At 43.8% G+C, this 18,415-nt stretch overlaps 1 protein-coding gene across 1 annotated transcript in view; it reads right to left on the bottom strand.

The window, feature by feature from the left end:
- The window catches only part of DCDC2C (doublecortin domain containing 2C), a 157,275-nt gene that overhangs the window by 38,795 nt on the left and 100,065 nt on the right, over positions 1-18,415 (bottom strand). The window contains exon 6 of the mRNA XM_033939486.1: positions 11,641-11,695. Coding sequence (XP_033795377.1) covers positions 11,641-11,695 — 55 coding nt within the window. The remainder of the gene's footprint in view (positions 1-11,640; positions 11,696-18,415) is intronic.

The following is an 18,415-nucleotide window of genomic DNA, read 5'->3' as shown; positions in this document are numbered from 1 at the left end:
CTTAACATGAAAGAGCCTGGAGTTCTGAGACACGTCTCGCAGAAGTAATGATCAGAAAAACAGTCTTGAGCAACAAATCCAAGAGGGAAGCGTCTCTCAGAGGCTCAAAAAGAACCTTGGTAAGGTCAGACAGAACCAAGTTCAGATCCCAAGAAGGGAACAATGACGAGAAATCTGGTAAGGAAGCAAGTGATGAAGAACAATCCCGAGCTCTGAAAGAAGAGAGACTAGCCACTTGGACCAGAAGGGACACTAAGGTATGGTCTTTATCCAGACTTGTTTGGAGGAAGGTGAGACCCATCGAAATCGGATCTATATGGTTCTACCTTCTCCTGGTTGCACCAATGTTGGAAAGTCTTCCAAGCCTTAGCATAGGCAGACACAGTAGTCAACTTCTTAGGCTTAAGCAGAATAGCAATGACTACTTCAGAATAACCTTTGCACACCAAGGCTGCGTGCTCAATAGACATGCCATAATAGCAAAGCGATTTGGATCCTCCATGCAGACAGGACCCTGAGTAAGAATGTCCAGATGTGTGTGGAACCGCAGGCCACGACCCCAACACAGATACATCAGATCTGTGTACCACGGTGTGCAAGGCCAGTCCGGAGCCACCAGAATGACCTGGCCCTGATGGGCTGCAATCCGCAGAATGGCTCGGCCCATCATGGGCCAGGAAGGAAAACCATACAGAAGAACTCCCTGTCACCATGGCTGAACTAGAGCATTGAGATCCTCGCTTCTTGGCTCGGTTTTTCGAGTGAAGAAGCGATCTGCCTTCCTGTTTTGTGCCGTGGCCATCAGATCAAAGTGAGGCTGATTCCCAGCGCCATACGATGGCTGAGAACGCCTCCGAGGACAGCACCCACTTGCCTGGATCCAGAATCTGTCTGCTTGAACTTTGTCAACTCAAGTTTCAAGTTTATTAAAAATTTGATATACCGCCTATCATACTATAATAATTTATACAAGAAAATTCTTATAAAAAAGAAAAAGGATGACAAACCTGAGACTAACAGGACTAACTGAAACAAAAGGGTTGGAGGTAGGAAATCCATCTTAAAATAGTAAAGTAATTCAAGAAAGGGAAAATACAAAGGGAAAGGGAGGTCTCATCTCAAAATCGGAGCAGGAAGGAGTCAAAATGCTAAGACAAGAAAGAATTAAAGATTAAAGGCATCTTTAAAAAGGAATGTTTTAAGTTTACCTTTAAATTTCTCTAGAGTTTTTGATGCGTAGTTTGGTAAGTAATGAATTCCAAAGGGTCGGTGCAGTAACTGCAAAATTCTATGCACATGTGGTGCTCAGAATGCAAAGTGATGGAATGGTACGTAGATTTTGCGACTGGGATCTGAGTATTCTGGATGGAGTATATGGAATTAAAATATTATTTAGGAAATCTGGTTGATCATTATGAATCACTTTGAAAGTTAAGAGCACGATTTTATAGGTTATTCTATGTGGTATGGGGAGCCAGTGTATTTTTATTAAGAATGGTGTGACATGATCATATTTTTTTGCATTTTCAATCATTTTTACTGCAGCGTTATGAATGATTCATAGACGTCTGATCTCCTTCCCTGGAGGTCAGTAAATTTTGGCTAGCATGCTCCTGAATTGACAGTTGCTGCTCTTGTGTAACATATATGCTCCCAACGTATATGATCAGAAATTATTTACCACCCTTATATCCCTCTTGGGTTAACATCATGACATTCCTGTATTTCTAGGGGGTGATTTTAATTGTGTTCATGACCCTTCAGGGAACAAGTCTCATCGCTTGCCCAATGATCAAATTCATTCCATCAGAGGAATTCTGTTGCTTTGTTCTGCATTGGAAATCCTTGATATCTGGAGAATATTACATCTTTCAAGAGCACATGCTAGAATAGATTATTGGTGCATGCTAAATATGATCATGTCACACCACTCTTAATAAAAGTACACTGGCTCCCCATACCACATAGAATCTATATATATAAAATAGGAGGTATGTATGTGTGTATGTATGTATGTGTGTGTGTGTGTATGTGCTGCGATCACGCAAAAACGGCTTGACCGATTTGAACGAAACTTGGTATGCTGATCCCTCACTACCTGGGATGATATGTTCTGGGAGTCTCGCGGCCCACCTGCACACATGGGCGGAGCTACAAACAGAAATTCACATTTCACCCATTCATGTCAATGGAAAAAATGTAAAAAGCTGCCATTCTCACAGTAATTCAAAAACGGCTTGACCTATTTGAACGAAACTTGGTATGCAGATCCCTCACTACCTGGGGTGATATGTTCTGGGGGGTCTCTCGGCCCACCTGCACACATGGGCGGAGCTACAAACAGAAAATCTGATATCACCCATTCATGTCAATGGAAAAAATGTAAAAAGCTGCCATTCTCACAGTAATTCCAACTACCTGGGGTGATATGTTCTGGGGGTCTCTCGGCCCACCTGCACACGTGGGCGGAGCTACAAACAGAAAATCAGATTTCACCCATTCATGTCAATGGAAAAAATGTAAACAGCTGCCATTCTCACAGTAAATCAAAACCGGCTTTACCGATTTGAACGAAACTTGGTATGCAGATCCCTCACTACCTGGGGTGATATGTTCTGGGGGTCTCGCGGCCCACCTGCACACGTGGGCGGAGTTACAAACATAACATCAGATTTCACCCATTCATGTCAATGGAAAAATAGTAAAAAGCTGCCATTCTCACCGTACTTCAAAAACGGCTTGACCGATTTGAACGAAACTTGGTATGCATATCCCTCACTACCTGGGGTGATATGTTCTGGGGGTCTCGCGGCCCACCTGCACACGTGGGCGGAGCTACAAACAGAAAATCAGATTTCACCCATTCATGTCAATGGAAAAAATGTAAACAGCTGCCATTCTCACAGTAAATCAAAACCGGCTTTACCGATTTGAACGAAACTTGGTATGCAGATCCCTCACTACCTGGGGTGATATGTTCTGGGGGTCTCGCGGCCCACCTGCACACGTGGGCGGAACTACAAACATAAAATCAGATTTCACCCATTCATGTCAATGGAAAAAATGTAAAAAGCTGCCATTCTCACAGTAATTCCAACTACCTGGGGTGATATGTTCTGGGAGTCTCTCGGCCCACCTGCACACGTGGGCGGAGCTACAAACAGAAAATCAGATTTCACCCATTCATGTCAATGGAAAAAATGTAAACAGCTGCCATTCTCACAGTAAATCAAAACCGGCTTTACCGATTTGAACGAAACTTGGTATGCAGATCCCTCACTACCTGGGGTGATATGTTCTGGGGGTCTCGTGGCCCACCTGCACACGTGGGCGGAGTTACAAACATAACATCAGATTTCACCCATTCATGTCAATGGAAAAATAGTAAAAAGCTGCCATTCTCACCGTACTTCAAAAACGGCTTGACCGATTTGAACGAAACTTGGTATGCATATCCCTCACTACCTGGGGTGATATGTTCTGGGGGTCTCGCGGCCCACCTGCACACGTGGGCGGAGCTACAAACAGAAAATCAGATTTCACCCATTCATGTCAATGGAAAAAATGTAAACAGCTGCCATTCTCACAGTAAATCAAAACCGGCTTTACCGATTTGAACGAAACTTGGTATGCAGATCCCTCACTACCTGGGGTGATATGTTCTGGGGGTCTCGCGGCCCACCTGCACACGTGGGCGGAACTACAAACATAAAATCAGATTTCACCCATTCATGTCAATGGAAAAAATGTAAAAAGCTGCCATTCTCACAGTAATTCCAACTACCTGGGGTGATATGTTCTGGGAGTCTCTCGGCCCACCTGCACACGTGGGCGGAGCTACAAACAGAACATCAGATTTCACCCATTCATGTCAATGGAAAAAAAGTAAAAAGCTGCCATTCTCACAGTACTTCAAAAATGGCTTGACCGATTTGAACGAAACTTGGTATGCAGATCCCTCACTACCTGGGGTGATATGTTCTGGGGGTCTCGCGGCCCACCTGCACACTGTGGGCGGAGCTACAAACAGAAAATCAGTTTTCACCCATTCATGTCAATGGAAAAATTGTACACAGCTGCCATTCTCACAGTAAATAATAAACGGCTTGACCGATTTGATCGAAACTTGGTATGCAGATCCCTCACGACCTGGGGTGATATGTTCTGGGGGTCTCTTCACTCAAGAATTTATATGTTCTTGCTCCTGGAGGTGAAACTAAAAATGTTGTTTATAATCAAGTTTTGTGTTTGTTGTATTGTATTCATTTTGTCAAATATTTCGCATTATAATTTGATTATTGTACTTTTTATAAAGCTGTAAAAATATAATTTCATTCATTCAAATAAAGTATCTTTATTTGAATCCATTTACTGTGTTATTGCTATAATTAAATACCCATGCAACGCCGGGTCATCAGCTATAATCTATAAAATCGTGCTCTTTCTTAACTTTCAAAGTGATTCCTAATAATCAACCAGATTTCCTAATAGATTATTGTCTGATTTCTCACTCACTTTTCACCAGAATTGAGGCTGCAGGAATCGGCGCTTTTGATGTCTTTTACCATGCTATGATCTCATTTACTTTTATCTTGGATTCTTGATTCGAGGTCCTTTCGCTGGCAGTTTCAGCTTCATTTGTATGCAAATTTAAAATTTCAGGACTTTCTGTGTAGGAAATAGGCTGATTATCAATATCACAATGTGGAACATCACTCTGACCCTATCCTCTATTGGGAAGCAGCAAAGGCAGTGCTTCAGGGGGAAATTCTGGCTTATACTTACCATCAAAAAAGGCTCGGGACCATGATATTTTACGTTTGGAACAGCAATTATGCTCCATTCAGCAACAATACGGGAGTCATTCCACCCCCTTGCTTAAATCACACTTGTTGGCCTCTCAGTGTGCCCTTCATAGAAACATAGAAACATAGAAATAGACGGCAGATAAGGGCCACGGCCCATCTAGTCTGCCCACCCTAATGTCCCTCCCCTACCTTTGCCCTGTGAATAGATCCCATGTGCCGATCCCATTTGGCCTTAAAATCAGGCATGCTGCTGGCCTCAATCACCTGTAGTGGAAGACTATTCCAGTGATCAACCACTCTTTCAGTGAAAAAGAATTTCCTGGTGTCACCTCGCAGTTTCCCGCCCCTGATTTTCCACGGATGCCCTCTTGTTGTCGTGGGACCCTTGAAAAAGAAGATATCTTCCTCCGCCTCGATGCAGCCCGTAAGATACTTGAACGTATCTTCCTCCGCCTCGATGCAGCCCGTAAGATACTTGAACGTCTCGATCATGTCTCCCCTCTCTCTGCGCTCCTCGAGCAAGTATAGCTGTAATTTGTCAAGCCGTTCTTCGTATGGAAGATCCTTGAGTCCCGTGACCATCCGGGTGGCCATTCTCTGCACTGACTCCAGTCTCAGCACATCCTTGCGATAATGTGGCCTCCAAAATTACACACAGTATTCCAGGTGGGGCCTCACCATGGATCTATACAATGGCATAATGACTTCCACCTTATGGCTGACGAAACCCCTTCGTATGCAACCCATGATTTGTCTTGCCTTGGACGAAGCCTGCTCCACTTGATTGGCAGACTTCATGTCCTCACTGACGATTACCCCCAAGTCTCGTTCTGCTACCGTTTTTGCTAGGATCTCGCCATTAAGGGTATAAGACTTGCATGGATTTTGGCTGCCCAGGTGCATAACTTTGCATTTTTTGGCATTGAAGTTGGGTTGCCATGTCCTAGACCAGCGCTCCAGTAGGAGTAGGTCGTGCATCATGTTGTCGGGCATTGAATCTTCGTCTGTTGTGCATTTGCCCACTACATTACTTAGTTTGGCGTCATCGGCGAATAATGTTATTTTACCTCGAAGCCCTTCTGCCAAGTCCCTTATAAAGATGTTGAATAGGATCGGGCCCAAGACTGAACCCTGTGGCACTCCACTGATCACCTCCGTCATTTCGGAGGGGGTGCCGTTCACCACCACCCTTTGAAGCCTACCTCCAAGCCAGTTCCTAACCCATTGCGTCAATGTGTCACCTAATCCTATAGAACTCATCTTGCTCAGCAACCTGCGGTGTGGTACGCTATCGAATGCTTTGCTAAAGTCCAGGTACACGATGTCCAGGGACTCCCCAATATCCAGCTTCTCCGTCACCCAATCAAAGAAGCTGATCAGGTTGGATTGGCATGATCTCCCCTTAGTAAATCCATGTTGTCGGGGATCCCGTAGATTCTCTTCATCCAGGATCTTATCCAATTGGTGTTTGATTAGAGTTTCCATTAGTTTGCTCACTATCGATGTTAGACTCACTGGTCTGTAGTTTGCTGTCTCCATCTTTGAGCCTTTCTTGTGGAGTGGAATGACGTTAGCCGTCCTCCAGTCCAACGGGACTGCTGCCTGTACTAAGGGAGAGGTTGAAGAGCGCGGACAGTGGCTCCGCCAAGACATCACTCAGCTCCCTAAGCACCCTGGGGTGCAGGTTGTCCGGCCCCATTGCTTTGTTAACCTTGAGCTTTGACAGCTCACCGTAGACACTGCTGGGCGTAAACTCAAAGTTACTAAAAGGGTCAACTGAGCCAACAGAATTGGTTCATGAGCAGGATATGAAATCTTTAGCATATTAGAAATACCAATTTCACCTTTATGGTAATCATCTGTCATGGACTGTGTGACAATCTAGGGGGCCGGCGAAAATATTGCAATTGCGTACAACCAGTGATGGGATGATTAGAACAGACAGAGAGATAAATATTGTGTTTTACGACTATTATAAAAATCTTTATGCTCCACAGTCGTATTTACTGGATGTTCTTGATTATATAAACCCAGAGTTGTTCCTGGAAGGCAAGATTACCAGACAGAAATTGATCTATTTTGTACATGTGATGAGGGCAAATTCACTAGAAAAGGAGGTGCTACTTGGAATGGTCAGTGGTAAAAGGAAGCAAGGGAGACCAATGGCCCATTGGCTGGATACCATCAAAAATGGCACAGGAATGAATATCAAGCAATTGAAAGAAGCCGTGGAAAACAGGGAAGTATGGCGAGGACTGGCCTACAGAGTATCCAAGGGTCAGACATGACTGAATGGATATTAGTGGTAGTAATGTTTATCTTACTAGTCTCTCTTTGCCCCAGTTGTCGGAGCAGTCCTAAGCTCTGCTAAATGCCCCTATTACAGAAGTTGAGGTCTCCTTGGTTATTCAAGCGGAAGCCCTGCTTAAGTCCCCTGGCCCAGATGGCTTCCATTTGGAATTTCATAAATTATTGCAGGAAACCATGATCCCTATTTTAGCCAGAACTTTCAATGCCTTTGTACACAATGGATGTTTACCTGATTTGCTTAATACTGCTCAAATTGTAGTTTTGTTGAAGCCCAACAAAGATGCAACCAGTCTTCCTCTTATCGTCCTATTTTGCTTTTAAATGTAGTATCAAAATTCTTTTCCAAAATTCTAGCAAATCAGCTGGCCGTTGTTTGCTTTCCTTGATAGCCACGCCTCAGGTGGGCTTTGTTCAGGGCCACACCAGTACTAAAAATATGAGAACCATTTTGGGCACTCTGAAATATGTGAAACGCTTGAAGCTTCCATTTCTTTTAATCAATTTTGATGCAGAAAAAGCATTCTATAGGTTGTCTTTGCAATTTGTGTTCTCAGTTTTGGTACATTATGGTTTAGTAGGATTTTTTTGAGCTGCAATACAAGTACTTTACCACTCTCCTCAGGCTTTCGTCTGGGCTAATGGGCTGTGCTCCCCCAACTTTTTAATTTATTGGTGTACACAGCAAGGTTGTTCACTCTCCCCTCTCTTGTTTACCTTTTATTTAGATCCACTGATCTGTGACATCCTTCTTCATGTGGATATCAAGGGGGTGGATGCGCTCTGAGGATGCCAAATTCAAGAGCTCATGGATTGTCTTTGGTGCATCTTCTGGACCCAGCCAGGTCCCTGTCTTTCTTATAGAGACTTATCTGCCTTTAAATTGAATCTGTACAAATTGTTGGCTTTGGTCACTTCTCTACAGGTGCAGGACACATGGCCGGATTCTTATCCACTTCAATGGGCATCCACTTATTTTCTATATTTAAGTATTGTTCTCACTGCCAGGATCTCTACTTTATACACTGTAATGTAGATTTCTTTGCTTCATCTTACTGAGGATTGTCTGACTTGTTAGTCTCCCCTTCCTATTATCTTGCATGGTAGGGTACAGGTCTTTGGCATGGTATTTTTCTTTAAATGGCTTTATATGTTACAGATTTTGTCTCTTTGGTTCTTAAAAAAAAGATATCAGAAAATTGAATTCTTTATTATCTCGTTTTTGTTGGAGGGGAAAGAAGCTAAGTTGGCATTTAAATACTTGTATGATGCTTGGGGTCAGGGAGGTTTCGGGATCCCTGATCTACAACTTAGCTTGTTTGATGAGCTTTTTTGGAGATTGGTTTTTTGATCAGCAGGATTTCACACACAGAATACTGGAGGCGGCCTTTTTCACCCTAGAACATTTTGTCATTGGTACAGGCACTCATGATTTTGATTCCCTCATTTCTTGAGGGTTGCCTACTTTTACGGTCGACCTGGTCCATTTTACTTGGAGCTTGGCAAGGGAATCCTAGGATTACCATATATTTGCCTACCCTTGGTAATTTGCAATTCCAACTGTGGTCTGATAATGCCAGTTTTTGTCATCTAGTTTCTCATGGCATTAAATTGTTGGCTCATGTCTTACAAGATGCTGGCTCCCTGAAGTCTTTTTATACAACCAATGTTCTTGTGTTGGCCCTCTTTCTTTGCCTTGGCCAGGGGCTGGATTTTGGGGTCCAGGAAGGGAGCAGGCTGCAGGCTGGGATGGCCCTGCTCTGAAATTATTCTACTACACAAGTGCTTTCAAGTTTTTTCTGTGCCCATTACCTAATGGCGCTCTGCTGTTTTTCCTGGAACGTTAAAGAGTTATCTCCTCTGTTAAAAGGCAAAAGATATTACAGGCTTTAAATAGACAAAAGGCAGATGTGGTCTTCCTTCAGGAGTCCCATCTGTCCATCAGTGAGCATGCTAAATTCCACAAATGGTGGGTGGGACACATGTTGGGAGCTTCTGCTGATCTGCAAAAAGCAGAGGTCTTGATTCTAATCCATAAGGGGATCTCCCTCACTATCCATCAACAATGGATAGATCCTGGATGTCAGTAAATTTTGGCTAATGTTCTCAATCTCTTTGCAACTTATCTGTGGGTGATATTTTTAGCCTATAATCGCTTCCAACATTATGTGTATTTTTTTAGCTCCTTCTGATCTATTATTTCCTATTGAAGTTAAGTTTCATGCGCTTCTAGAACCTGGATGATAGATTTATGGTTTATAAAAAGATTTCCAGCATCTATTAGTATCTGTGAACCGGGATGCACTGTGTTCTCGATGGAGCCAAGATTCAGGCCTTCCAAAGGACTCCTTGGATCTTCTGGCCTAATTAAGAGGATCCCAGAGGTCTCCATTAGTGCCGATCTTTGTGAATGTCAATATTGGGTCCTTTACCGAGCTTATTTTACAGAGTCAGCTTCATCATTCAGGATATGTAGTCTCTCCTATTTATCAAAAATGCTCCCAACAGGTCCACACATTTTTTTCATGCATTTTGGACTGGTCCAAAAATTAAATATTTTTGGAGAACTATTCTATCTTATGTGGAACATATTCTCCACCATATGCTCCCATTGTCTGCAGCGGGACTTTTACTTGACAGGTATGAGGTTTTTCACCTTCCTTCATGAGGCCAGCGACAATTTATGAGAAAAGTGGGAGCCTTGGGAGAAAAAGTGATTCTCTTGGTCTGGGTGAGTGTTGACTCGCCTTTTTATTGGGCCTGGAGAAAGCGAGTACATGCTTTGTTCTTACTGGAGCGTAGGGCAGCCCGACTCAGCTTAAAACATAAAAAGCAGTTTCTTCAAATCTGGGACTCTTACATTCAGTATTTATCTCCCCAGACCCGTGGTGGTACCTTAAGCTTTGATGGTCTGGTGGCACAGGATATCAGGTTTCTCTCCTTTTTTTAAATTTCATTTCTTCTGGTTCTCTTCTTGATTTGTATTTGTTCTTTTTGTGCTTTTCATAGGTTTCTTCCTTTTTCTTTCTATTCTGGAGGGGGTAGGGGGGCAAGGAGATGAATCTCTTCTCCCAGAGGGCTATGAGTCTCTGGGGCTGTTCTTGCTGTTTGTGTTACTGAATAAAGTAGGGTGGGAGAGGCAGGTTGATTTGGAGTGGGGATGGGAGGTAGAGCTTATGGGGCTCATTGAAGATCTTAATGTTTTCCTTGTTGTTCCATATAGTCAGATGTGGTTTTTTGTTCTATTGGAAACCTTCAATAAAATTGTTTAAACATAAATAAAATCCACCCTGGATATGTTACTGTCACATTTAGAGGGGCATTTTCGATATGACGTCTAAGTCTGAATTTGGATATTTTGGGAAAAACATCTAAAAATCCAATAGAGAGAATGACCATTTTTTAAACAGCAAAATATCTTTTATTTTTGAAAATGACCATTTCTAGTTGTGTTTGCCCTTAGTGCATCTATCTTTTTTTGACCATTTTCAAAAAAGAAAAGTCCAAAAGAAAAATGCACACAAGCAAATTATTAGGATGTAGAAACAGTCAGCATTCTCAGCAAACTGGCCACACAGACAGGCTCAGCAGAGTAGAGGGGAACTCTAGGGGGTACTGCAGTATATGTCACATAAAAAGCCCAGGTGCACATCTTACTAAAACCAGCTTATATTGTATGGTGAGCACTCCATAACCGACCCAAAACTTACTGTACCCCACCTGTATACCACAACAATAGCAAGTGTCATCTTTAAGTAGGTACAGTAGGTTTTAGGTGCAGAACCCCCTAGAGTGCCCCTCTGCTCTACTGAACCATCTGTGTGGCCATCTGAAGCTGTAGTACAGGCTGGTATGTACTGATTCTTTCACATCTTTGGGTGGTGGGAGGGGGTCGGTGACCACTGAAGGGGGGGTCATGCATTAATCCCTCCAGTGGTCATCTGGTCGGTTTGGACACCTTTTTGATCCTTATTCATTTTTAAAACAGATCTAGCCCCAAATATCTAAATGTTGCCCTGAACGCTTTGTTAGATTTTCGAATATCACTACATAATGTCCAAGTCCTAGGCCTACCCTAAGCCCACCCAAAACATGCCTTCAACATGCCCCTTGGAATTTAGATGAACAGGAAACAAACAGCCTAGAAAAATATCCAAAATATGGGTTTTGAAAATATTGATTTGGATGTTTTTAAAAGAAAAACATCCAAATGCTACATTATGCCATTTTTGACCATTTTTCTCTTTGAAAATGAATCCCTTACTCACTCACACACCAGCTCTATGATTGGTGTTAATTGCAGGCCAGGTACACAAATGTTAGGCACATCGATACCATGTTATAAAGGTATTGTATAATGGAACCTAGGCTTCCAGGTTTCAGAATAGTATCATCACCTACCCTTACAGTGTCAAAATGGAGACACCTAGTTATAGAATCCCCACCCCCACCCTTTCATTGTGTCTCAATGAATTGTTAGGACCTTCCACAGTGATAGAATACTAAAACCTCATGAGGCACTTACTTTCACATTCTTCTGATTCTTTTTTTGCACTGGTGGTATCACATCAGCCTTTGTACTAAAATAGAAAACATTGCTGCGATTATTTAACATTTAGGCAAAGTTAAATTCAAATCTATAAAGCATACTGAAAATGCTAAACTGGACCCAGTGTTGTCTGGAATGTTTACTTGGAGGAGCCTTGACTCTTCTCTAGCCACAAGAAATTCAATTAATTGCTTAGGTTAAAAAAGCATAAAGAATCGATTTTTAGATTGTATCACACAAAAACAAGGAAAACGCAAATTAAACTTCAGTCCCAACAATTGTGATCTAGGCCTTAAAGCCAAAAATTCCTTTGTCATTTCTAAGTAATTTTTTATATATATAAGGAAATATTTAAATTTTTGAACCCAGAAACTTTTCATCCATAACATGAAAATAGGATTTAAGTACCAGGGATTTATCTAATTCCAGAGCAAATATCACCAACAAAGTGATTCTCTGAGTCACCATCTCAATAAATGATTCCAGAAATTCTGTAATATTCATTATAGATAAACTACTTTCTTGCACACACACAAAATCAGATGGTTCTGATGAAAATGTCAAGTACTGTGTTTTAAAAACAGGTGGTATAGTTTCTAATGGAATTTTCAAAATCTCTCACATATATTTATGAGTCATCTTGACAGGAGACACCAAAGGAGATTTAGGAAAATTTTTAGAAATGCAAGGTATTTTTGCAGTTTTGATTTTCCAAATATACCATTTTCCTATAAATAAACTCCTTGTCCTTAATAATCATGGTATTACATTCCTGAATATCTTTAACATTAGCTTCAAGAGAAACCATCTTAGTGGTAAGTTGACCCAACTCCTGGGAATAACCTTAAATGTTACTTTTCAAGGTAATATCCTATATAATAAAACCCTAAGCGCGCATGCGCACTTAGGGTTTCGTGTACCCTGCCACTGTGGTGTGTGATCCTTAGCCGTGTTCCATTTTAGAACCCGGCGGCAGGGAACATTCTGGCCACTCCCCTCCTCCCGCCCTCACTCACCATTTGGAAGCCAGGCAAGCTCTCTCCCTGCCCGCGTCCTCGGCAGGGAACACACCTCCCGCCATCACTCACCGCTGCCGCCACCGCCGATCCTCCTCTTCACAGCAGCATGTCCCGCCCTCACTCGCCGCTGCCGCCGATCGTCCTCTTCAGAGCAGCCTGCGATGGTGGCCGGCTTTAAAGAACCTCGCAGGCCGCTCTCCAACCTCAGTAGCACGTTCCCTCTGACGCACGAGATCGCGTCAGAGGGAACGTGCTACCGAGTTGGAGAGCGGCCTGCGAGGTTCGCTAAAGCCAGCCACCACGATCGCAGGCTGCTTTGAAGAGGAGCAGGCCAGAAGACGCCGGGATGGAGAGAGGGTAAGAAGCGGATCAATACTGGGGGCCAGAGGGAGAGGGAAAGGGGGCTGTTTTGAAGGGAGGGGTGTGTGGGGGAGACAGAAGAGGCCATGGAGAGATAGGGAGAGGGAAAGGGGGCTGCTTTTGGGGGGAGTTGTGCTGGGGACAGACATCTTTGCTCTGGGGGGAAGACAGAAGGGGCCATGGAGAGACAGGGAGAGGGAAAGGGGGCTGCTTTGGGGGGGAGGTGTGCTGGGCCCCTTCTGTCTTCTGGGGGGAAGACAGAAGGGGCCATGGAGAGATAGGGAGAGGGAAAGGGGGCTGCTTTGGGGGGAGGGGTGTGCTTGAGGCAAACAGCTTTGCTCTGGGGGGAAGACAGAAGGGGCCATGAAGAGACAGGGAGAGTGAAAGAGGGCTGCTTTGGGGGGAGGGGTGTGCTGGGGGGAGACAGAAGGGGCCATGGAGATATAGGGAGAGGGAAAAGGGGCTGCTTTGGGGGGAGGTGTGTGCTGGGGGCAGACAGCTTTGCTCGGGGGGGGGAAGACAGAAGGACACAGACAGCGGCCAAGGAGAGAGAGAGAAAAAGAAACACAGACAGACAGACACATCTATTCTAGCACCCTTTAATATAACGGGCTTAAAGACTAGTATATAAATAAAACAAAAAAAACTAACTGCATTTTATGATGATCTTTCAAAGGTAGCCCTTCTTCAGATCAGAAATAAGCAAATGTTGACAAAAAAGAAATTAGGTTTATTTATGCCAACGGTATCCATGTTGTCACAAATGATATTGCAAGGCATTCCACTGAATATATCAAGAATGACTTCACAGCCCTGAGACAAAGGTAAAGCAATTAGGTGCATGGGCAGTGTTCTCGTCGATCCTTCCTGTCTTAGGTAAAGGACAAATGAGAGAATTCTTGGCTGTGTGGATGGTGCAAACATGAATGCTTTGGATTCCTAGACCATAGAATGATTTTCCTAGACTTGCACAGCAGAGATGTTGTCCATCCATCCAAGAAGGGACAAAGGGACAAAGCATCTTCAGTAACAGATTTGCTAATGTACTGAAGAGGGCTTTAAACTAAATTTACTGGGGATGGGTGTAAAATGTCCTGAACTAATTGATATCTCTCAGAAACATAAGATATTAAATACCGTTATTGAAATGAGACAAGAGAGCAATAGCTGGAAAGTGTTGTATACCAATTTCAGATCTAGAAGCTGTAATTGGATTTAGTGGTGTAATTGGATTTAGTGGTGTTCACAGAGAACCATGACTGAGATGTAGTTGTACCTGCTTATAATCTATTCAGGAGGGACGGAGTAGGTAAAAAGGGTGGAGTGGCATTATATGTTAAAGATAATATTAAAGTACAGAATTGCAAGATATATGGAGTAAAGAAGAAGCACACAATGGGGAGGATGGTATTGGGGGAAGACAACCTAGAAAAGGACTTGAGGGTTTTGGTGGATAGAACAATGAAGCCGGCAGCGGCCTCAAAAAAGGCAAACAGAATGTTGGGCATTATCAAAAAAGGAATCACCACAGAACCAAGGAAGTTATCCTGCCGCTGTATCGGGCGATGGTGCGCACATCTGGAATACTGCGTTCAGTACTGGTCGCCGTACATTAAGAAGGATATGGCAGTACTCGAGAAGAGCAACAAGAATGATAAAGGGCATGGAAAACCTTTCATATGCTGAGAGTCTGGGGCTCTTTTCCCTGGAAAAGCGGAGACTTAGAGGGGACATGATAGAAACTTACAAGATCATGAAGGTATAGAGAAGGTAGAGAGGGTCAGATTTTTCAGACTGGCGGGGGCAACAAAAACAAGAGGGCACTCAAAAAAATTGAAGGGAGACAGATTCAGAACAAATGCTAGGAAGTTCTTCTTCACTCAGAGGGTAGTGGACACCTGGAATGTGCTTCCAGAGGAGGTGGTAGAGCAGAGTACGATTTTGAATTTCAAAATGGGATTGGACGAGTTCCCGAAGGCAAAGGGGATTGAAGGGTATAACTAGAGGAATACTATACAGGACAAAATGTTTTAAGTAAAAGATCACTTACAGGTCATTGACCGAGGGGGCCATCGGAGGAGCGGACTGCTGGGCAGGATGGACCTATGGTCTGACTCGGCAGAGGCGATGCATATGTTCTTATGTTAATCTAGAAAGAGGTAATTACATTGGTAATATATAGGCCTCCTTCACAGTCGGAAGAAATGGACGAGGATTTAATTAAAGATGTTCACAAGATAGCTAGGAAAGGGGAAGTACTACTGATAGGTGATTTTAATATGCCTGATGTTGATTGGACTGTCCCTGCTGCGAGGTCGTCTAGAAACAGAGAGATCTTGGATTCATGACAGGAAGAATTGTCTGGTAATTAGTAACAAAACCCACGCGAGATAGATCTATTCTGGACTCGGTGCTTGCAAATGGGGAAAGTATTTCTGAGGTTATGGTGGGTGATCATTTCGTATCTAGTGATCACAGAATGGTAACATAGTAACATACATAGTAACATACATAGTAACACAGTAGATGACGGCAGATAAAGACCCGAATGGTCCATCCAGTCTGCCCAACCTGATTCAATTTAAATTTTTTTTTTTTTTCTTCTTAGCTATTTCTGGGCGAGAATCCAAAGCTTTACCCGGAACTGTGCTTGGGTTCCAACTGCCGAAATCTCTGTTAAGACTTACTCCAGCCCATCTACACCCTCCCAGCCATTGAAGCCCTCCCCTGCCCACCTCCTCCAAACGGCCATTACACAGACACAGACCGTACAAGTCTGCCCAGTAACTGGCCTAGTTCGATCTTTAATATTATTTTCTGATTCTAAATCTTCTGTGTTCATCCCACGCTTCTTTGAACTCAGTCACAGTTTTACTCTCCACCACCTCTCTCGGGAGCGCATTCCAGGCATCCACCACCATCTCCGTAAAGTAGAATTTCCTAACATTGCCCCTGAATCTACCACCCCTCAACCTCAAATTATGTCCTCTGGTTTTACCATTTTCCTTTCTCTGGAAAAGATTTTGTTCTACGTTAATACCCTTTAAGTATTTGAACGTCTGAATCATATCTCCCCTGTCTCTCCTTTCCTCTAGGGTATACATATTCAGGGCTTCCAGTCTCTCCTCATACATCTTCTGGCGCAAGCCTCCTATCATTTTCGTCGCCCTCCTCTGGACCGCCTGGTGAAGTTCAATATTAAAATGAGGAATGAGAAGATGGGAAATATAGGACGAAAACCACAGAACCCTGAAACCAAAGTGAGGACAGTGTATTAATGAGGAGGTGGTGATCTACAGTGTCAAACACCGTAGATAGATCCAGAAGCATGAGAACGGAGTAGAGGCCTTTGGATTTGGCCAGGAGCAGGTCATTGGAAACTCTAGCAAAGGCAGTTTCCATAGAATGAAGAGGGTGAAAGCCCAACTGAAGTGGGTTGAGCATAGCTCAAGACAAAAGAAAGTCAAGACAATGGCGGTAGACTGCACATTCAAGTATTTTGAATAAGAAGGGGAGGAGAGAGATGGGGCGATAGTTGGAGGGGTAGATAGGGTCCAGTGATTGTTTTTTGAGTTGCAAAGTAACTATGACATGTTTGAAGGCATCGGGTACAGTTGCAGTGAAGAACAATAGGTTGAGGATGTAGCAGATAGAGAGGATGACCGTAGGAGAGATGGTGATGAGTAGATGAGAAGGAATGGGATCAGAGGAACAGGTAATGAGTTTATAGGAGGAGAGAAAAATGTGCAGTTTCCTCCTCCATGATTTCAACAAGCAAAAGGTGGCAGGGGTTGATGGAGGGTTGGCAGGGTGGATGGGAGGAGCAAGAGGCAGAGGTGATTCGGTTGAGAACTCAAGGTTGACTTTGTGAACCCTGTCATGGAAGTATTCTGCCATTGTCTGGGGAGAAAGTGAAGAACGAGTCAGAGGTGATGGCACTTTGAGTACAGAGTTGAGCATGGCAAAGAGATGATGAGGGTTGGATCCAAGAGAATCAGTCAAGTGGGCATAGTAGTCTTGCTTTGCAAGTGAAAGGGCAGATTGGAAAGAGGTGAGCGGGAATTTGAAGTGCACGAAGTCAGCCTGAGTGCGGAATTTCAGCCAGTGATGTTCTGCAGATTGGTCACAGGAATGTAAGTAGCGGATTTTAGAGGTCACCAGAGCTGGAGTTAGGACTCAAATTGGTGAACTGGATTAGAAACTGGTTGATAGACAGACATCAGAGGGTGGTGGTTAATGGAATTCGCTCTGAGGAAGGAAAGGTGAGTAGTGGAGTCGGTCAAGGATCGGTGCTGGGGCCGATCCTGTTCAATATGTTTGTAAGCGGCATTGCCAAAGGGTTAGGAAGGAAAGGTATGCCTTTTTGCAGATGATACTAAGATTTGAGTAGACACCAAGGAGGGAGTGGAAAACATGAAAAAAGATCTGTAAAAGTTAGAGGAATGGTCTAATATCTGGCAACTAAAATTCAATGCAAAGAAGTGCAGAGTAATGCATTTGGGGATTAGAAATCAGAAGGAGCCATATGTGCTGGGAGGTGAGAGGTTAATATGTACAGATGGGGAGAGGGACCTGGAGTGGTAGTGTCCAAAGATCTAAAGGCAAAGAAACTATGTGACAAGGCGGTGGCTGTTGCCAGAAGGATGCTAGGCTGTATAGAGAAAGGTGTAACCAGTAGAAGAAAGAAGGTGTTGATGCCCCTATATAGGTTGTTGGTGAGGCCCCACTTGGAATATTGTGTTCAATTTTGGAGACCATATCTGGCAAAGGACATAAGAAGACTTAAAGCGGTCCAGAGAAAGGTAACGAAAATGGTAGGTGGTTTGCACAAAAAGTCATATGAGAGACTGGAAGCCCTGAATATGTATATCCTACAGCAGGGGTGTCCAACCCACGGCCCATGGTCCGCATGCAGCCTCGTGAAGTATTTTGTGCGGCCCTGCTCACACTCGAGGGCGATGCGGTGTTTTCCTCTGCTGCCCATGGATGTTTACCGTCTTGCCAGCTCCCTCCTCTGTCTTGCTGCAGTGTTTGCTCAAAGCCACAGGCAGCGGATCCTATGTGCCTCTTGTGGCTGACCTGGAAGTGTTCCCTCTGATGTCACGACGTCAGAGGGAACACTTCCAGATCAGCCACAGGAGGCGTGTGGAAGCCGCTACTAGCGGCTTTGTGCGAACGCTGCAGCAAGATGGAGGAGGGAGCAGGCAAGATGGTAAACACCCACAGCACAGAATGGAGGGAGGAAGAAGGGTGTGTTGGGAATTGAGAGGGAGGCGCTGCCCACGGCTTTCAGCAAAAAATGACTAGCAGTGAGGAGGGAGCCGGCCTGAAGGTAAACACCCAGGGCACAGAAGGGAGGGAGGGATAAGGGC

Source organism: Geotrypetes seraphini, chromosome 3 (assembly GCF_902459505.1).
Source record: "Geotrypetes seraphini chromosome 3, aGeoSer1.1, whole genome shotgun sequence".
Classification (NCBI taxonomy): domain Eukaryota; kingdom Metazoa; phylum Chordata; class Amphibia; order Gymnophiona; family Dermophiidae; genus Geotrypetes; species Geotrypetes seraphini.
This window is presented reverse-complemented; position numbering and strand designations above follow the sequence as displayed.